Below are 22,334 nucleotides of genomic sequence, written 5' to 3'. Positions count from 1 at the left end.
AAGAGCTGGAAGACCAATTAACACTAATTAGGTCAATTGGCAACATGATTGGGTATAAAAAGAGCTTCTCAGAGTGGCAGTGTCTCTCAGAAGCCAAGATGGGTAGAGGATCACCAATTCCCACAATGTTGCGCAGAAAGATAGTGGAGCAATATCAGAAAGGTGTTTCCCAGCGAAAAATTGCAAAGACTTTGCATCTATCATCATCAACTGTGCATAACATCATCCGAAGATTCAGAGAATCTGGAACAATCTCTGTGCGTAAGGGTCAAGGCCGTAAAACCATACTGGATGCCCGTGATCTCCGGGCCCTTAAACGACACTGCACCACAAACAGGAATGCTACTGTAAAGGAAATCACAGAATGGGCTCAGGAATACTACCAGAAACCATTGTCAGTGAACACAATCCACCGTGCCATCCGCCGTTGCCAGTTGAAACTCTACAGTGCAAAGAAGAAGCCATTTCTAAGCAAGATCCACAAGCTCAGGCATTTTCACTGGGCCAGGGATAATTTAGAATGGAGTGTGGCAAAATGGAAAACTGTTCTGTGGTCAGACGCGTCACGATTCGAAGTTTTTTGGAAATCTGGGACGCCATGTCATCTGGACCAAAGAGGACAAGGACAACCCAAGTTGTTATCAACGCTCAGTTCAGAAGCCTGCATCTCTGATGGTATGTGGTTGCATGAGTGCGTGTGGCATGGGCAGCTTGCATGTCTGGAAAGGCATCATCAATACAGAAAAATATATTCAGGTTCTAGAACAACATATGCTCCCATCCAGACGTCATCTCGTTCAGGGAAGACCCTGCATTTTTTAACAAGATAATGCCAGACCACATTCTGCATCAATCACAACATCATGGCTGCTTAGGAGAAGGATCCGGGTACTGAAATGGCCAGTCTGCAGTCCAGATCTTTCACCTATAGAGAACATTTGGCGCATCATAAAGAGGAAGGTGCAACAAAGAAGGCCCAAGACGATTGAACAGTTAGAGGCCTGTATTAGACAAGAATGGGAGAGCATTCCTATTTCTAAACTTGAGAAACTGGTCTCCTCGGTCCCCAGACGTCTGTTGAGTGTTGTAAGAAGAAGGGGAGATGCCACACAGTGGTGAAAATGGCCATGTCCCAACTTTTTGGGGATTTGTTGACACCATGAAATTCTGATTCAACATATTTTTCCCTTAAAATGGTACATTTTCTCAGTTTAAACTTTTGTTCCGTGATTTATGTTCTATTCTGAATAAAATAGTAGAAGTAGAAGTTGGCACCTCCACATCATTGCATTCAGTTTTTATTCACGATTTGTATAGTGTCCCAACTTTTTTGGAATCCGGTTTTTACATTGATAAACTAGATACGGAACTCAACAGAAGGAAAAAAAAACAAAAGGATTCTTTCGTAAATGGAAGACGTTTATTGAAAAACATCTTACACAGACAGACATCAATAGGCTCATGTCAGCTTTTCAATATACAGAATGGTACTCCAAAGCTGTGTTGAAGGGGAACTTGGGAAAATTAGAAATGAGGACTTTGAGTTCTTGTCCAATGGTATCTTCATCGTAATGTTATTTATATACGATTCTAAAATTGGGGAGGGAGAACTTGAGCAGATATCCTTTTGGGAAGTTTTGAAGGGATAGGGAGGGTGGGAATATTGTTCTTTATTTTGAATATGTCATGTATTCAATTATTGTTATACTAAAAAACAAAATGCATCCTGTATCTTGATATATGATTCTGAAAACGTATGTAATCTTTTTTACCTGATGATACATCAATTAAAAAATATATATATATAAAAAAAAAAAAACTGTGTAATATTTTAGATCACAGATTGGTTGAAAATCACAACAAAATAGGACAAAACCGCCATGTAGAATGATCCCCAGAGACGTCTGCATGCCAACTTCAAACAGGTATCTCGGTGAACGTCATAAAAAAATAAAAATAAATCAGGAATTGCAAATTTATTCTTAGTCTCCAGCAAAAAAAACTTCATAACAAGCGATTAAAAATTGTTATTTACCCCAAAATAATACCAATGAAAACTATAAGTCGTCTTACAAAATTAAGCCTTCACACAACAAAATAAAAATAAAAAAGTTATGGGTCTTCGGATGTGGCTTTTATTGAACAAAAGTAGTAAAACGTAAAAAAAAAAAAAAAAAAACTATATGTATTTGGTATCGCTGTAATCGTACTGACCCAGAGAATAAAAATATTATGTTATTTATGCCTAAAAATGAACGCCGCAAAATTTAAAAACTCAGTTGCAGTATTGCTGTTTTTTTCCCATCTCCCTCCCAGAAAGAGTTAATAAAAGTTAATCAGAAGGTTACATGTACCCCAAAATGGCACCATTAAAAACTACAAATTGTCCCGCAAAAAATAAGCTCCCTTACAGCTACAAGGATGGAAAAAAGTTATAGTCCTTGGAAGGCGACAATGAAAAAAGGAAGAAAAATCTTAAGTCATTGTTACCTTGTCTGACAAGTGAATAATTGTACATATAATAAAGTCACACTGTTCATGGTGTTTTTCTCTTTTGGGTTCAATGACAAATACTTGTTAGGGCTCATACACATGACTGGATTTTGGGTCTGCGTCCCATCCCCATTTTTTGCAGATTGCACTTGTACCCATTCATTTCTAAGGGTCTACAAAAAATGTGGAGACCACACATAGTGCTCGGCTATTTTCAGCAGTGCAATAGAAATGAATGGAAGGCGGCTCTGACATTAGTGGCACATCCAAGTGATATGCCAATGTCTAAGATGAGACAACCCTTTACTTACAATCCAAAGCAAAGGAAATAATTAGGATGCAAAGGCTAGAGGCGCTATTCCAACCACTGCTGCAGCGCCTATCAAGCAAAATGAAGCACATTTCCAAGTAGTTATAATTAAAAAATCTATATATCCTAGTTCTGTGTAAACAGGGCTTTGTCCATAACATTATAGCCTACAACTGTGTAGTCTGACCTTGCAGTCTATCTGCAACTTATGCGCCTATGAGACTGTACAATTTTTATGCCAATTATTGGGAATGAGCATTCACAGGAACACTCATTCCCAATAATTGTCCTATATAATCATGCCGCCCATAAAAAAGTTTGTCGGACGATTTACATCTTTCATAAGAATAGAAGATACAGGAATATCGGCAGCACATCTCCTTGTAATCACGGGTATGCTGCTGATAATAGAACTGACTGAGGGAGGAATGAACGTGGTAGCAATCTTGCCTCCCCCATTCATTTTGCATCGGCCTGTGTAGTAGACCGATGCAAACAAGCGCCAATCAACGCGTTTTTCGCCGATCAGCACTAGTCCTTTCGGAACACTGTGCAATGTAATAGAGCCCTACTCTTACCTTAGTACCTTAGCTAGAAATAGATATAGTCTACTATATACGCAGACCTGAAGAATATTTTTGCTTAAGACTCGTGCAGATACCCCCTGCTCTGAGGTACTGCACAGAGGGGGTCTCTGCACTTGCACCTGCTTTCTTTTCTAAAGAACAAACATCATCAATGAATAACACAGTTACCAAAATACATATATACAGGACAATATACATGTTGCTAGAGTGAAAGCGGCGCTGATTTCTTGAATGCCGGATGCATTTATACTTTGAATTTTCCGCAGATCTAAACGGCAAGAGTAGCTCAGCTTATCCTCTGAAATCTCTGCTTCTGAAGGTCTCACGTTCAGCATCTCATCTCTAACCTGCACATTTGGAAGACACAAAAGAAGACACAAATATATAAAAGGCCTGATTCACATAACTATAGCCTGCATTCCCATTTATACATCAGATAGTATTTTTGCCAAACCAACAACAAATATGTAATGGGAACTAATACAGTCATAAATGTTCTTCATCTTTTCCTCTCTGCATTTCAGCGGCGATGTCTATTTAATTCTTTCATTGGTGTGGCTGGCTGAGGCCTTGTTTTATGCAGGAGCAATGTTATTTTCTGGCATTGTTTAGGGGTAAATTTAAATTACTGTGTAATTTATAGGGTTTTAGCTGTGGCTTTTTTTGGTTTATTTATTACATGGTTCATGATTCAACCTAAATAACCTGATAAATGAATTCTTCAGGTTATTATGGTCGTTTAGATATCTAAAATGTACAGCATATTCTTTATTTTTATTTAATGTTCACAATAAAATGAATTTTACACAAAGTAATGGCGATATTTTTTAGTATATTTTATTTTTTAACATTTTGTTATTATTTATAAAAAATGTAAGTCCCATTTGGACATTACTATTTTATGACTTTATTTCAGGCTTATACTACAACATGCTCTGTGCAACTATGACACGGGCTGCTGTTAGGGCAACACTAGTGTGCCCCAAACTGCAGGCTTACACAACTGACAGCCCTGGGGTCCTTCATGGGTCCTCAGAGCTGACTACAGATGGCTCCCCCAATCTTCAATCGGGTCACTGGGAACCTCAGTGACCCAATTGCATGGAGGAGTTCCCTTTGATCATGCTGCGGTATGGACCACCGCAATCAAAGGGTTAACAGCCAGGATGGGACCCCGGTTATGAAGCAGGAGCCTGCGCTAAGAAACAACACTGATAGTATCAGCCAATTCTTATGGCAGGAGTGCTGCTGAAGCTGTTAAGCCCCCTCAATTGCAACAAAGTCAAAAGACGTCACTGCAGACTGAGGCCCTGTACCACCCTACATCAAAAGACCATCAGGCCTGACGAAGCGCTACTAGTGCATCGGTGACTGGTTTTATAGAGAAACAAAATAAAGAGTTGCAAAAGGAGCCTGGTGAGAGCCACAGATTATTCTCACAACACGTAGTTTTTATGTTTCCTACTTAAAAAAAAATAAAACCTTTTTTAAAGAAAAACAAAACATTGATTTGTACAGCCATATTCTGACATCCATAACTTTATATTTTTTGGTCATTGTAACTATTTGAGGATAGCTCTTTTCTGGGGGTAAGCTGTAGTTTTCATTTATACCATTTTAGGGTATGTATGAATTTTGATAACCTTCTACAGAATTTATTTGGGAAGCAAGTTGACCAAAATATTTATAATTCTGGCGTTGGGAATTTTTTTTACGGCATTTACTGAGCAACATGAATAAGGTGATAATTTAATCTTTTGGAAATTTTTGGACCAACTGTTTATTTTCAATTATCCTTTTTTAGTCCCCCTAGTGGAGTTGATGGCCTCCAGGCCTAGGTCATGTTCCAATCTCTGTTACATTCTGCTGTGTCTAGTACAGTGTATAGTACAAAGGATTAAAAGATTGAATGTTCAACTTCCCTATGGGGACTAAAAAAAATGTAAAAAAATAAAAATAAAAAGCCAGTTAAGTTTTTAAAAATATTAAAGGGGTTGCGCAGTGGCTTAATATTGATGACCTGTCCTTCCGAATGAGACCGGAACGAGCAGTTATAATTACTCTGCATTGCCTGGGAGACAACACACAGGAAACTTTCAAGGGGAAGCAGTGATCAGTAGGGGTGTCGGGAGCTGGAAAAATAAAATTGTTATGATTTTTGAAATGCAGAGATGAAATTTTTTTTAAAAAAAATGCTGTAGCCTTGCTATACTACTATTAAAGGGACAAAAAACGTATTTAAAATTTAAAACCTAGCCTAAGTACAGGCAAGAACAGAGGTGAAGTAGGACAGTGGTGAGAGTATCTACCTTATCACTATACAACAGACCATAATTAAACCTGCTCACTTATGTAATACCCCAGAGTGGTATTACCATTCCTACACCCTACTACTCACTTTAATTGCTAACCACAATGTCATCTGTGTATCTATTTCAGGTCCTTTGTCGCTGTGCATTGATAATGTTCTCAATTTCCAAAAGATCTGTAAAAGGTGGAATCTGATTGGTTGCTATGGGCAACCAAGCCAGTTTTACATTACACCAGTTTGATAAATCTCCCCATAGTGTGTTTCTAATGCTGATGCTTTGGAATCTATGAGAGAAGCAATCTTATGATTGTTTGTTCAAGATCCCTAGGGGAAGCATTTATGTGTAAAACCAAAAAAAAGTTTTAAAAAATATAAAGAAAAAGAAAATTTCAAAATTGTCCCCTTTCCCCAAAATAAAAATTCATAAACCATTTAAAAAATAAACACCATAAGCCTCCCTAGCTCGCCCCCATCGCTGCCTGCCATTGGCTGCCCGAATCCCCCCCCCCCCCCCATCTCAGGATGTTTTCATCTACGCACGGGGAGTAGCAGCGGCGGCCATGCTTGGACCAGGAGCGGCGCGGGGAGCCAGGTAAGTAGAATCAGTGTGAGGGGCCCGGGGGTATGGGGGGCATTTCCAGCCTCGGATAACACCTTGAAATTTATTAAAATTGGACTAGAAATACATTTCTGGAAATTCGCTCATCTCTAATCGCAATGCATAAAAATAGTACAAAAAAAAAACACTTTTCCTTTCTTGCACATATTTTTCAATCAGGAGTAATGGAACTACTTTGTCACTTACTTGCTCGACCTCGCCAAAAACTCTCAAGAAATTTTCCCTTAAAATAGCTTTAATTTCTGAATCTTGCCACCCACGTCTCAGCAATTCCTCAACCAGCAGTGGATATTTTGATACATCCTCCAGGCCTTCAGGAAAACTATGAATGTTAAATATATGTTAAAGGGAATCTGTCAGCAATTGTTCACCTGTAAAAAAAAGTTGCTGGTTCTGTTACTCAAACATGGTTTACAACCTTTGGTATTCTTCTGTGCATTTGTGATTGCAAGAAGGATACCAAAAGTGCAAGTTCTATATGCAAATGAGCCACAAAGTGAATTTCCAACCTTCCAAAGAGCTCAATCCCACTTATTCAATGAGCCCAATCCCGCCTCTTCAGAGAGCCCGGTACCTTCCCCTTGTGCCCCTAACTCCTGCAGCGTCACCGATGCCCTCTGCCGGTGATCTTGTCTCTCCACGGTCTACCTGGGCCTGTATGCCACATATATACTGAATGCGCACAGTTGGCTCCGTCACTACAGGACTGTGGCACTCCCACAGTGATGATGCCAGCGGTATAGTACAGACTTTGACAGATTGGCCTGCACAGTTGCCATATTTATCATCAATTGAGGATCTTTGGGGCCAGCTGGGACACCAGCTTCGGCAACCTATGAGTGCTACAACAACTGTGGGCAAATGTGCTGCAGGATGCCATACAGAACCTGTATGCCTCCATGTTCAACCGTATCTCATCTTGTATCCAGGCTAGAGGCCATATCACATTTTGTATCCAGGCTAGAGGCCGTATCTCATCTTGTATCCAGGCTAGAGGTCGTATCTCATCCTGTATCCAGGCTAGAGGCCGTATCTCATCTTGCATCCAGGCTAGAGGCCGTATCACCTCTTGTATCCAGGCTAGAGGCCGTATCTCATCTTGTATCCAGGCTAGAGGCCGTATCTCATCTTGTATCCAGGCTAGAGGCCGTATCTCATCTTTTATCCAGGCTTGAGAATGTATTACATCTTGTATCCAGGCTAGAGGCTGTACCTCATCTTGTATCCAGGCTAGAGGCCATATCACATCTTGTATCCAGGCTAGAGGCCGTACCTCATCTTGTATCCAGGCTAGAGGCCGTACCTCATCTTGTATCCAGGCTAGAGGCCGTAACTCATCTTGTATCCAGGCTACAGGCCGTACCTCATCTTGTATCCAGGCTAGAGGCCGTACCTCATCTTGTATCCAGGCTAGAGGCCATATCTCATCACGTATCCAGGCTAGAGGCCGTATCTCATCTTGTATCCAGGCTAGAGGCCATACCTCATCTTGTATCCAGGCTAGAGGCCGTACCTCATCTTTTATCCAGGCTAGAGGCCGTATCTCATCATGTATCCAGGCTAGAGGCCATATCTCATCTTTTATCCAGGCTTGAGAACGTATCACATCTTGTATCCAGGCTAGAGGCTGTACCTCATCTTGTATCCAGGCTAGAGGCCGTATCTCATCTTTTATCCAGGCTTGAGAACGTATCACATCTAGTATCCAGGCTAGAGGCTGTACCTCATCTTGTATCCAGGCTAAAGGCCATATCACATCTTGTATCCAGGCTAGAGGCCGTACCTCATCTTGTATCCAGGCTAGAGGCCGTACCTCATCTTGTATCCAGGCTAGAGGCCGTACCTCATCTTGTATCCAGGCTAGAGGCCGTACCTCATCTTGTATCCAGGCTAGAGGCCGTATCTCATCTTGTATCCAGGCTAGAGGCCGTATCTCATCTTGTATCCAGGCTAGAGGCCGTATCTCATCTTGTATCCAGGCTAGAGGCCGTATCTCATCTTGTATCCAGGCTAGAGGCCATATCAGAGCTTGTATCCAGGCTGGAGGCTGTATCTCATCTTGTATCTAGGCTAGAGGCCGTATCATATGTTATATCCAGGCTAGAGGCCGTACCTCATCTTTTATCCAGGCTAGAGACGGCCAAACAGGATACCAGAGCCTCCTTTTAATTGTATATTTTTTCCCAATAAACTTCTTTCCCTCTAATATTGTAATCACTTACATATATCATCATTACAGTTACGCAGATGATGTTTCATTCCTACAATTCCTTCTTGGTGCATTATTTCTTTTTGTCAATGATAGATCTCTCCCAATTTTCTCAGTCTCTTGCACTTGTTCCTATGAACACCACATGGTACAGACAGTCACACTTTTCAATAATCAGTTCTAAAACGAATGACCTACCCTGTTACTCCATCATAATCTCCTCCAAATCCAATATATTCGGGTCCAATTATCGTCTTTATGTAGTGAAAATGGTCTAAAGGGGAAAAAAGTTATGAACATAGTTGTTAGAAAGGTTTATTTATTTTCATTAACCTTTCACTACAATTTATTTCAATAAAGAAACATGTAACACAACATTAAAGTTTATGGGGGATATTGATTAAGGACCTCTGTTTTACGCCGGTCTTTCATATCCCCTGCACCACCAGTGCCTAACTGAAATCTACACCAGCTCATATCTAGCCTAGATTTTAGTCATCATTTACAGCAGAAAAAAGCAGAAATGATGATGAATCTGTCAGGGTTGACGGCCCCACCTAGACCCCAACATGCTCCCTTTTTGGAACGTGGCAAGGACGGCATAGATAAGCCACTTGGGTCTAGATTTAGGCATAATGGTGGTTAAAAAGTTGGTGGTTTGTGACTTTTTTTACACCAGAAAACTGGCGTAGGAGGAATGATAAATTCTCCCTAATGTTTACAAACACAAGTAAAATTCTGATCTAGAGTTGTTGTAATTTGAGGAACAAAATTACATCATATGCATGGCTGAATGAGGGGGTGGTGTCCATTTATATGTATGTAATCTGAAAGTGAGCATAAAGGATGATATGAAGGATAAAGTGAGTACTGCATGGGCGGTGTTTGCATTAAGCAAGTACTGCATGGGCGGTGTTTGCATTAAGCAAGTACTGCATGGGCGGTGTTTGCATTAAGCAAGTACTGCATGGGCGGTGTTTGCATTAAGCAAGTACTGCATGGGTAAAGTTTGCATTAAGTAAGTAATGCATGGTGCTTGGCTAGACACTTTCGTCTAACTTTGCTCCAACATTCTATACTAGAAACACACCTAATTTTGGCACACTTTATAATAAGGTCTAAACGCAATCATATTTGTACATTTTCCCCAAATTTCTTAAATAAGGGCACTGAGGATATATAGGCATTGGCTGAAGGGATTGCAAAAACAACAGATATAGAGTACCATGCAGTTTATTTCCAGGAGTGGAGAATACACACCAAATCAGAGTCTTAGCCTATGATTCTTACAACAAATGTGAAAAAATGAAATAAATGCAAAAAACATTTAAAAACTATAATCTGATCATATGTCATGATCGCCACTGAATACATGACTTGGATGTTACTCCAGAGAAAAAAGGCCCTGAAGTGTTGCACGACCATATGTCAAGTCAGCAGGCAGTTATCTGTAAGGACTCATGCACACGACCATAGTTTTGGCCTGCATACAATTAGCATTTTTTGCAGATTGCACGAGCACCGATTCATTTCTGCGGGTCCACAAATGATGTGGACAGCACACAGAATTCATCCATGTGCTGTCCACATCTGTATGGTCAATACACAAATGATAGAAAATGTCCTATCCCTGTCCATTTTGTGGACAAGAATAGGCAATACTATTGAACCACAAAGAGAATATGCAATCGGCACTACCTCATCGGTCGTCCGGACACCAATGGGTCATTGAGCTATAGATCCTTGGTGGTGCTCAGCGGTACCAAAGTAAAAACAATATCCATATATTAAAGTAGAATAACCCACGGCACTCACTGATGTTTTAATCCATTTATTGTAGTACAAGAAGTGCATGCTGCATCAAGAAAATTTGCATTGGGGAAGGTGGCCTTAGGCCGGGTCGCTTCTGCTGACACTTTCTCAAGGCAGTAGGCCGGTTGCCACCTTCCCCAATGCTCATTTTCCCGATGCACTTTTTGTACTACAATAAATGGATTAAAAGAACATCAGGATTTTTCTACTTTAGTATAAAGGCGAATCTACTGATGAAGGGATATAGAAAATAGTGGACTGAATGCGGCCAGTATCCGTATTTTAAGGATCCTGCAGTTTACAGAAAGTGGCACAACCTTTCAAGGCGGTACTTACACATGCAGATCTCAATCTCTGCTGGAGTTTCTACTAAGATGGAATGCACCTTTGCACACAGAGTTTGGTCACATGTCACATGAGAGTGCATTGTAAGGGTATTTTTTAAGTAATGATTGGTTCTGTCTCTTTAATTCTGTTCCTTTAATTATTACCATTCTGTGTGATGATGTGCCTTGTAATGTAGTGCCCATCCCCCATTGTGCTGATAAGACCACATACTTGAGTGATCTCAGAGACATGAGACATACGTGCTCCACACTGGAGGAGGGGCTGACGGGAGCAACTGTGGTCTGCGCTAACAATTAATTGGGATTCCACCAGGCACTTCATCCTAGGTAGGATGTAAGTATTAAATTGCCCTATCTATTGTACACCCTAGGGCGTTGGTCATGTCTTATAACGTGATAGACAGCCATGGGTTATAGCATGATCGACTGGAACACTACCCCAAATTTAGGCTAGTGATATTTATTTACTTTTTATTAGTCTGTATGTGATTTGTTTCTGTTATCGTATATATATTTATTCACTTAGCCTGGGTAAGTTTTTCATTCTCAAATCTTTTGAATTCACATTAAGTTACAGAGGGTATGACTGATTCAGCAGTGGAAAACAGGCATTTTCCACTTCTGAGTCCACATTCAGTACTCCATAAACAGTTTCCCATTGACTTCAGTGTAAAAGCCATGTGCACACCTTGTAGAACTAAGTTTTTTTCAGTAGCTGATTTAAAAAATGTTTGAGAAATGACATGTTACTTCTTTAAAGGGAACCTGTCACCTCAAAATCGCATATAAAGCCGCCAGCAAGACCTTATAGTAGCCCCCAGTCTGCTATTAATTATGTGTTTGATCCAGTAATTTATTTGATGCTCCATACATGACAAAAACAATGTTTTAATCACCATCAGCGCTATCTCGCCGGTCAGTTTGAAGTCAAGGGGGCAGCTTGTATCATTGAAGAGTTATCTTTTTACGGTACTTTGTGGCAAACACATTTTAAAAGGAGTCTGTCAAAAGCGACCTTCCTATCAAACCAAGAGCACAGATACCGTAGATAGCATAAGGTCACCCCGAGTAAAACATTCTTATCTGCTTCCCGATCCAAGGCTCTGTTCTCAAGTTATAGTAGCATTCTTCATAATCTGCAAATGAGCCATTTGGTGCAACAAAGGCACCATGGTTCCTCTAATTGCACCAAAGCTCCTTTTTATTCTGTGCCCAGCTCCTTCCTGCCTGGTTTAATCACCAGGACCAGGCAATGATAATGTAATCACTCCTGACCCTGTGTTTTCACACATGCACGGTAGCTTCACATATCAGTGCATGCACAGTACACATGATTTAGGCTCGGTGAAAAATAGCGCTGTACTGCACATGTGCAGGAATGCAAAGCTATGGAGCCTGCACCACAGTTGGGACCTAACTAACTGAAAAGATTTACCATCACTGCTCTTAACTTTCTTTTCTGGGCTCAACACAAAGGAATTTTCTTGGAAAACCGTCTCATTCAAGAGAAGCCATAGAAGCCAGAGGAAAGCATCGAAAAAACATGACATGGACATTCAAACCTGCCAATGTAGATATGTTTGCTGTTTTCCCGCATGCTATAAACGTGGTATGAAAATTCACCATCACCATTCCATTATTCTCTTTCTGAAATCAAGACAAAAAAAAAATAATGTAATTTAAGTATTCCTACAAAGTTTTATAACAATTTCCAAATGTAGCTGAATCTGTTGTCAGTGGGGCTTTTAAGCACCTGCAGCTGCTCAGTCAGTCCCATATTATGCTTTAAAAGTGGTTTTCCGGGATTTTCAGATTGAGGATCTATTCTCAGGATAGGTCATCAATCGGCGGAGATCCAAACACCTGGGACCCCAGCCAATTTACTGTATGAAGCACCGTTGCCTCTTCATAGGCCATGTGATGTGATCAGTCAGGTGGCCTAGGTGCAGCTCACTCCTATTCAAGTGAATGGCAGTGAGCTGCCATACCAAGCACAGCCTCTATCAAATGGACGGGGTGAGGGGTGGACTGGGAACTTAAAGTGGCCCTGGAAGAAAAAACTAAAAGTGGTCCCATATTGTAGGTGGGTCCAAATTGGCAGAGGGTCGGGCAACATAAGTAGGCAAGGACAACAGAAGAAATACCGTAGTGCAGAACAAAATACCACCCCTGCAGAACCAAATACAACAGTGCAGCACTAAATATTGCCACTTGCTCCACAGTATGCAACCTGAGGTTCATGGGGGCACCTGTGGCCATTGGTCAGGTGTATAAGTACCTACTAGCATTAATTAGTGCTGAGAACATGAGAATGTTATGTACCCAGCCAGCGGCCGTCAACAGGGCTCAGACGGCCCGTTGGGCATCGTTCCACCAGGAAATTTCCCTGTAGGGTCTAGGTCCAGTCCTGCCCGGACGGGGCTGTGCTTGGTAAGCTGCAATGACTATACACATAGTATAGATATGGACCAAGAAGACAGTCTCACCCTGACATACATTTTGTTGTTTGCTTCTTTCAAGCGGGTAATGAATGACTGATGTAATGTTGAATATTTCATAGGGCGCTAGCCAATGGCCTTTTAGATACTACAGCTGTGCTAAAAAAATCAGGTGTTGGCCTCATGAGAAAAGTCATAGAGTCCATAAGCTTCCACCCCCACCATACTCGGGGGAGTGGGCAACGACTTACAGGAAAGAGAATTAATTAGAACAGGAACTGAGACGTAAGTGGCAGTGATGGGTCACATAGGGGCACCGGAATTTGCAATCCACTAAAGGAGGAAGTGATCAAATAAGCAGGTCATATTGTATGCCACAGTGAAACATGGGAAGAAACATGTCTTACAGATGCAACGAGCCGGACTGCAGGGGCAACACGTGAGGCTATGGTGGGCCAATGGGGGTAGTAGTTGTCTGTACTCACGGTTAGCAGAGCCTCCCTGGGCCGGCAGTGCAGTGGAGGGAAGGACAGCACTAAATCCTCCGGGGCACTCTCTATTGCAGGGAACACCAGCCAGATAGAAATTGAGGTGCCCTTGATGGTATAATAGGTGTTTAAGGTGCTTTGGTGGCTGGGCCCCTGTGTTTGTGACGCCAGCACCGTAGGTGCAAATGAAGTTGGTAGGAAGGACGAGGAGTCAGTTGTAGTAAAACACAGTTGAACTTTTACTGAATCAATGGTCTCAGAACAGTTGGTACAACAATAATCCGGATGTTCATTTAGCTGGAATTCCTTATAACAGATCTGGCAATTGTCAGTTGAGGAGTTCTCTAATGCTGTTACTTTACAGGCAAAGAATGGTTACATTTGAACTAAGTCCACTTTCTAGCACTCAAGTACTAAATATAATGATTTCTTATTTATCTTGACTGCAATCCAATAAGGGGCGTTCTCCCTTGTGGCAGACAAACTCTCAACTATATTATTTGATGCAGGATGCTTTCCTGAAATATTCAGGTTCACTACGTTCCTAGAAGGCATTTCGTGAAAACTGATAATTCTGCACACTAATCATCCAATCGTGTCCAGGTACCTTTAAGTTCCTCCTGGTTACTGGTGCTTGTGAAGTCCTTCGGCTAAACTCAACTCTAATCTTTACTAGTCTTGCTTCATATTCATACTTAGACTTACTGTCCTGTGCTGGGCTGCAGTAAACTCTTGGTTGGTCCTCTCCAGGCTTGATCAGGGCCCAGAGGAAAGAAAGGCAGCTACATCTTGGACTGAGCCGGCTCTCCTCCTCCATTAACTTCCTTCTCCTCTCTCAACACTACTCCAACTCCAACTACTTCCTCCTACTCTCCCTTAAAGAGGGCCTATCATGGGTCCAGACATTATAGACTAAGTATCAGGATACATAGGGCATAGTGCAGGGATCTAACAGCGGGCTCCGTTCGCCCGCTGTGTTTCCTGTTGTATTCTCCGGCCTGGTATGCTAATTTTAGCATCGGAGCAATGAGGAGGAGGCTGTGAGCGGTCCAATCGCAGCAAAGAGCGTCACAGCCAAGGAGAAAAAAAAACTCATCTTCTCCCTGGCTGTGACTCTTTCTGCTGCGATTGGACCGCTCACAGCCAGGGAGAAGGAGACGCCCGCGGAGAAAGACTCAGTCTCCTCCTCATTGCTCCAATGCTAAAATTAGTATACCAGGAGGGAGAATACAACGGGGGCCACAGCGGGCGAATGGAACGGTGCCCAGAAAAATAGTAAGTGCAGTATCCTGATACTTACTCTATAATTTTTTGACCCATGAAAGGTCCTCTTAAAATAGGACCTTTCACTGGATTTTATTAATTGAGATAGGTACCACTACTTGCGGGGTACCCCCCACTGATGCTGCCACCCTGCCTGTTTTGTTAAAATAGCGCTCCTACACCGCAGTGTGCCCCCCGGTATTTTCCCCGCTCAGTATTCTAATACTGAGCTTTGGAGCAATGGGGAGGAGACACAGTCTTTCTCTGTTGGCATCTCCTTTTCTTCTAGCTATCGTGCTGTCCAATGGCATCGGAGATTGTCACAGCCAGGGGAGAAGGAGACGCCCACAGAGAAAGACTGCGTCTCCTCCCCATTGCTCCAAAGCTCAGTATTAGCATACTGAGTGGGGAAAATACCAGGGGCACAGCGCTGTGTAGGAACGCTATTTTAACAAAACAGGCAGGGTGGCAGCATCAGCGGGGGTACCCCACAAGTACAGCTACTTATCTCAATTAATAAAATCCAGTGAAAGGTCCTCTTTAAAGAGGACCTTTCATGGGTCCAAACATTATAGACTAAGTATCAGGATACATAGGGCATAGTGCAGGGATCTAACTGCACTTACTGTTTTTCCTGGGCGCCGCTCCGTTCGCCCGCTGTGGCCTCCGTTGCATTCTCCCACCTGGTATGCTAATTTTAGCATTGGAGCAATGAGGAGGAGACTGAGTCAGTAAACCCCAAGCCATATATTATGTGGTGCCAGCACCACCTAGAGGCGAATAAATGTAGTGACAATCTCAGCCTTATATTAGGAAATACAATACATATGACAGCACCAAAAGTTTAAACTGCCCACATATAGCACATAGTGGGACACTGCACAAAGAAGGAGGAAATGATCACATGAGATGCAGTGGACAGGATAGGCAGTGGTAAGTCACATGGGATGCCAGCATTTCATCCAGCTTTCTAGTGTGAAAAAACTGTCACATTTAAAGTTAAAGGGGTTATCCAATACCGTATTTACCCCGCTCCCCAGAACCTGCGTCACTCCTGATGCTCGCACAGCACCTCACCATTGCACGGATCAAAAAATCATTACCAGCGATGCTAGGGAGGCTCGTCCCTCCACCCCCCCTATCGCCAGATGTTTTGATCTGCACGACAGGCAGATGCAGCGGCGGCCGTGCGGGCATCAGGAGCAACCCGGGTGCCGGGGAGGGGGGCCATTAGAAAGTGGAACTTGTCCCAAAAAAAACAAGCCCGCATACAGCTATGTGAATGGAAAAATAAGTTATGGCTCCAAGAAGGTAGAGAGAAAAAAACAAAAACGCAAAAACAGAAAATCGCTCTACGAGGAAGGGGTTAAAAAAATTTAATTTTTTTTTTAAACAGGCAAAAGTACAACAGTACAATTAAAACTAGTTAGGACTTTAACACCATTGTCCCATATGAAAAAAATTGTTTTTAAGAACAGAGGGTGTCCTGGGGTATTTCATGAGAGCTTTCGAAAATCTAATATACAATTTAATCAAATATATTACTTAACCCCTTAGTGGCCAAGTGATTTTTTTTCATAGTCACGTTTCATTCTAATAGCTATAACTTTTTTTATTTTTCTGTTTATGTAGCCATATTTGTGGAAAATGTAGTTTTCAATGGCACTATTTTTGGGAACACATAACTTAGGCTACTTTCACACTAGCGTTGTTTGAATCCGGCGTTCAATTCCGACACCGGAACTGGCCGCCGGATCCGGAAAAACGTGTGAAAACTGATTACATTTAAATCCTGATCAGGATTTCGATCACAATGGAAAAATGCATTGGAAAAAACGGATCCGCCATTTATGGACTTTAACTTTTTTTCCCTATTTTTCGGGTTTAACATGCAAAAGCCGGATCCGTTTTGACTGAACACACAGGGCCGGATCCGGCGTTAATGCAAGTCAATGGGAAAAAGTTCAGTCAAAGTGTTCAGGATTTTTGTCCGGAGGTAAAAATACTGCATGCTACGTTTTTCTGAAAAGCCTGATCAGTCAAAAAGACTGAACTGAAGACATCCTGATGCATCCTGAGGGACGGACTCTCCATTCAGAATGCATTAGGATAAAACTGATCAGTTATTTTCCGGATTTGAGCCCCTAGGACGGAACTCAGTGCCGGAAAAGAAAAACACTAGTGTGAAAGTACCCTTACTGATTAACTTTTATTAACTTTTTTTTCTGGGGGAAATGGGAAAAAAACAGCAATACCTCCATTGAGTATTGTATGTTTGTAATGTTTATATTACAAGTCTGTAAATTTTGCTGTGTTCATTTCTCGGCAAATATAACATAACTTTATTCTCCGGGTCAGTAAGATCACAGTGACACCAAATACACATAGTTTTCTTAAAGTTTTTTACTACTTTTGCACAATAAAAGCCCCAAAAAAGCAGGCCAGAGAAGAAACACACCACACCGCCTCTTGAGTTTGGGCCTAGCCAGGAAGGGACTTGCCGGGAAAGGTGACATGAATGCTGTAATTTGCCAATGGAGATTCAACCAGCATTTTGTTTTTTTATTGTGAAATCCATGTAACAAAGCTATTGTATAATGGTCTTTTGGGTCATTCAAGTTTAAATATTTTTTTAAATAATCTTACTATTGTGTATTAATATACTGTACATAAACTTCTGCATGGAAACTATACCGTACCCGTTTTCTCTTAAGTATACCTAACCTTTCAAAAAACTTTGCATTAATCAAAAGTACACTGTGTGTGTACATGAGGCATATCATTATTTCTGGCCATTATATGGCTTTCTTAACAGTTTTCTCATCTCTTTGCTACAGCTTTAGTTTTTAGTTCTCCCAGACCTGTTGGCTGGAGATTAGCACCGATCCGCTGCACTCAGAAAGTAGAGGAGAATCTGCTGCCTAACTGTCTCACACTCATTAATGTTATTTGATCCTTTAGTGAGCAGACAGCTATCCTGTTCTTACCAAGATGATCAGGAGGAGATTTATCATAGACTGGCATTTTAAACCAGTTTTTGATATCTCTCGTGCTGCTGGAGGTTGCGCCTAATTTATGACAAGGAACAGCCTTGTTAAATATTAGGCGCATCCTCCTAAAATTCAAGTGTCTAACCACAAATCTACAGCACTGCCATAGGTTACTGGTTTCATTTATGTCAAACTGGCGTCAATGAATATAAATGTACCGGGTCCACTGGTCCACCCCCTCCCCACCCTCATCATGCCCCTTTTTCGGAATGGGTGGGGTAGTGTTGCAGTGCCAGTTAAAAAATCATAAACACATGCTTTGACACTATTTTATGCCAGAAAAGTTGCGTGGGGGGAATGATACGTTTTAGAAAAGGAGGGGGTGGGGAAGAAACAGCTCATAACTGTAGAACAAGGCATTTTCTCTGATACGATATATTACAATGTTTCTTAAAGTCACTTGGACTAAATTGTGTGAAAAGTTATTGACTATTTAATGAAGTGCAATGTGGGACACAGATGTCCTAAGGTTCAACAAGACACTTTAGTTTATTTATACCTTGTAGATTGTAAGCTCTTGCAGGCAGTGTCCCCTCTCCCTCTGTTCACATTCATTGTACTTTTTTAGTATGTATGTATACCCCGTCTTAGATGTTCAGGACCATGGAATTAATAATAATAATATATTACTTACAATCTTTATCAGAATGTCATTGGGGACATTACGCTCTATCCCACATAAAGCATAGGCTGCTGAGTGACTGAATATAACCGGTGCTTGAGATATTGCTAGGACTTCCCGAGATGTGTCGAATGAGGTATGAGATAGATCAATGATCATACCTATTCTGTTCATTTCCTTTACCACTTCCTAAAAGATAAAAAGAGAACTTTTGTCCTAATTTTCTATTTAGAGACAGTCATCTATTTTGTAGAATGAAAAGGGTATAGGAATTTACGTGACGAAACTCATGTCACTAACATACTTAACCTTTCCTTTCCCCACAGTTTTAAGATCTCTATTTGCAGTAAATGAACAGAAATCTTATGTAAATTCCAATTCCTGAAAACTCATCAGATGCATGGCTCATAGCTGCTGTGTAGTGGTTCCCAGCACAATGACCCTTGAGGCTACCCACTATGCAGGAAACTGCAGCACAGCCATAGCATTCTATAATGGGAAAAATATTTAACAGTAGGTTCACACACGGCAGATTTGTTGCAGAAATGTCATGACATCTGGCTGGAGCTTCGAAAATGTGCTTGCCACCATAACAAACCCCACTCGGGTGCAGCGGTTTCGGCAACAAATCTGCCAAATGTGAATATTTACTTAATGTATCAGAGGTCTCGAAAAAAAACATAGGTATCTGTGGTATTTTGCAGAAAAAAATGAAATGCAACTTTGTTTTACATTTTTTTAAATAAGGTGTCCATCACTGCGATGTCTCTATAAAACATAAACTTTATTATAGCGGGGTTAAAATACAAGTAATGCTGTCAAGTTTTGGGTTACACTAGCCCATTTCTCAAAGCAGAGGGCTAGTGTAGCCCGAAACGCGCCAGTGTTGATGGTATTTTTACCCCTACTATACTAAAGTTTAAGTTTTTGGAGACATCGCAGTGATGGACACCTCATTTGTCTTGGAGCTCCAAGTCGGTCCATGCCATAACACTCCAAGTAAATCTTATTAAAGGGGTTTTCCGATAATTTTTAACTGATGACTTATTCTCTGGATAGGCCATTAGTATCTAATCGGTTGGGGTCTGACACCCGGAACCCTCATCGATTAGCTATTTGAGCACCCTGGCCTTCTCTCTGCAAACCAAGCACAGCGCCACACATTGTATAGCGGTTGTGGTTTACATCGCAGCTCAGCTCCATTCACGTCAATGGAACTGAGCTGCGCCTCCTAGGCCATATGACAAATGAACGTGATGTCACATGGCCTAAGCAAAGCTGCAAGAAGGCTGTGGCGATACTGCAATTGGTGGTGCCTTCCCAAACAGCTGATCGGCTGGAGTCCTGGGTGTCAGACCCCCACTGATCGGAAAACCCCTTTAAAACCCCTTAAATTGATTTAGAATCTGAAGTATGTCAAATTTATGCTGCAAATATCCATCATGGATTTCCCCCTTTGCAATGCAGTGCAGAAGAATGGACAGCTAATGGTCACTGCTTTTCCTCAGAGATAAGGACAAGTGAGGACAGGTGTCAATCCTTTGTAAATTACCCCACTGTGCTTCCAGTTTTAGACTGCAGACCCCCTCTTTCTACCTTGCCAAACTCTGTCAAGCCTTTCGTTCCTTGGTAGACTTTATGTGGACCTCCACCAGATGTTTGTGCCCTGCAGATAGAAACAAAGGACTTTGGGTAATTTTGTCAAGTGAAGTATCTCAATCACCTGTCTCACTTTCTGTCGTTCCTTTCTTCACAGAGTTATTTCAACCCACTCTACTCATTCTTACCAGATTCTGTCATCTACTGTATTACATAGAAACATAGAATGTGTCGGCAGATAAGAACCATTTGGCCCATCTAGTCTGCCCAATATACAGAATACTATGGATAGCCCCTGGCCCTATCTTATATGAAGGATGGCCTTATGCCTATCCCATGCATGCTTAAACTCCTCCACCCTATTTGCAGCTACCACTTCTGCAGGAAGGCTATTCCATGCATCCACTACTCTCTCAGTAAAGGAATACTTCCTGATATTACTTTTAAACCTTTGCCCCTCTAATTTAAAACTATGTCCTCTTGTAGCAGTTTTTCTTCTTTTAAATATTCTCTCCTCTTTTCCCTTGTTGATTCCCTTTATGTATTTAAAAGTTTCTATCATATCCCCTCGGTCTCGTCTTTCTTCCAAGCTATACATGTTAAGGTCCTTTAATCTTTCCTGGTAAGTGTTATCCTGCAATCCATGTACCAGTTTAGTAGCTCTTCTCTGAACTCTCTCCAAAGTATCAATATCCTTCTGGAGATCTGGTCTCCAGTACTGAGCACAATACTCCAAATGAGGTCTCACTAGTGCTCTGTAGAGCGGCATGAGCACCTCCCTCTTTCTACTGGTAATGCCTCTCCCTATACACCCAAGCGTTCTGCTAGCATTTCCTGCTGCTCTATGACATTGTCTGCCTACCCTTAAGTCTTCTGAAATAATGATCCCTAAATCCCTTTCCTCAGATACTGAGGTTAGGACTGTATCACTGATTTTATATTCTGCTCTTGGGTTTTTACGCTCCAGGTGCATTATCTTGCACTTATCAACATTACATTTTATCCCTGGTTAATTGCTCTGAAATGATCTTTGTGGAGTATTCTACAGAAAAAGAAAAAGCTACTGATGAGACACACTGGGGGTCATTTATTATGGCCCTCTACACCAGAAACTGACGTAAAAAAGTTGACACCCTCCAGTTTTAGACTTTTTTAAATGCCTGCGCGCCTACAATTTAGGCACATGTGGTGTTCCTACACCACCCATGTCACTGGGGAGCGGTGGGGGAGGTGTAAATGACGACTGAAATCTACTCCAGTCCTTAGCTGGATTTCAATCTAGGCACATGGAGTGCTGGAGGGTTTGCATAATTTATGACTAGGCCTATGCCGCATCATATATTAGGCACATCTTCTGGCAGCGCAGGGGATATCAAACGCAGAGGTAAAACTCTGGTCTTGTGTGCAAAAACTCTCTGGTCTTGTGTGCAAGACATTCCACAAAACAAGTGGCAAAAAAAAACACTTGCACTTATTCTGGATGGTTTTTTTTTTACTTGTGAAATAGCTTTAATTCCACTTTTTGCAAAAATATTCTATGGATGCAGAAAAGTGGTTATGGCTATAGATGAGCGAAGTTCTTAAAAATTAAATTTGTCTGCTTCGCCGAATAGAAGAGTATTTGCTTGTAAGTAGTGGGTGCAATGAAGGGGAATGGCGATTGCGCCACTCACCATCATTGAACCCCTCAGATGCTGATTGTGGAACTGAGATTAATATTAAGGTCTTTAAGGGATTAATCATTTAATTTAGAAAAATTAAATTGTACTTATCCATTTGAGCTCCAAGAGTCCGCCACGGCGATCTTGCTCGAAGATCCAGCACAAAAACTTGCGTGGGGCCAGTGTGGTGACGTCAAAGTCACCGCGCACGAGATTTTGTACGGAATCTTCAAATAGGATGGCCGCGGGAGCTTCTTTGTGCTGCTATGTGGGGGAATGCTCCAACATTTCAGTGCTTGGTTATCAGCACTGTGATGAATCCCCTGAGGATTTTCCAGTTTGTATTTATGTGATTTCCTGAGTCTGACCATCTTGTCTGACTGCTAGTTCTTGCATATTGTGCATACCTCCCAACTGTCCCAGATCTGGCAGGACAGTCCCGGATTTCAGTGGCTGTCCCTCGGTCCCGGGGTGGGGGAGGTATGTCCCGTTTCAGGCAGCTGTCCCTGCTTCCTTAGGAATAGG

General features: G+C 41.7%; 1 protein-coding gene across 1 annotated transcript in view; it reads right to left on the bottom strand.

Annotated features, from left to right (window-relative positions):
- Nucleotides 1-1,406: 1,406 nt before the first annotated feature.
- The window catches only part of LOC122923189 (dipeptidase 2-like), a 38,810-nt gene continuing 17,882 nt past the window's right edge, over nt 1,407-22,334 (bottom strand). Inside the window, exons 3-8 of the mRNA XM_044273925.1 lie at nt 20,146-20,215; nt 18,562-18,738; nt 12,251-12,335; nt 8,728-8,803; nt 6,507-6,642; nt 1,407-3,737 (exon numbers count right to left, since the gene is read on the bottom strand). Coding sequence (XP_044129860.1) covers nt 3,555-3,737; nt 6,507-6,642; nt 8,728-8,803; nt 12,251-12,335; nt 18,562-18,738; nt 20,146-20,215 — 727 coding nt within the window. The 3' untranslated portion in view covers nt 1,407-3,554. The remainder of the gene's footprint in view (nt 3,738-6,506; nt 6,643-8,727; nt 8,804-12,250; nt 12,336-18,561; nt 18,739-20,145; nt 20,216-22,334) is intronic.

This window comes from Bufo gargarizans, unplaced genomic scaffold (genome assembly GCF_014858855.1).
Source record: "Bufo gargarizans isolate SCDJY-AF-19 unplaced genomic scaffold, ASM1485885v1 original_scaffold_1339_pilon, whole genome shotgun sequence".
NCBI classification, from domain to species: Eukaryota; Metazoa; Chordata; class Amphibia; order Anura; family Bufonidae; genus Bufo; species Bufo gargarizans.
Note: the sequence above shows the minus strand (reverse complement) of the source record. Positions and strands in the feature narration are given on the sequence as shown.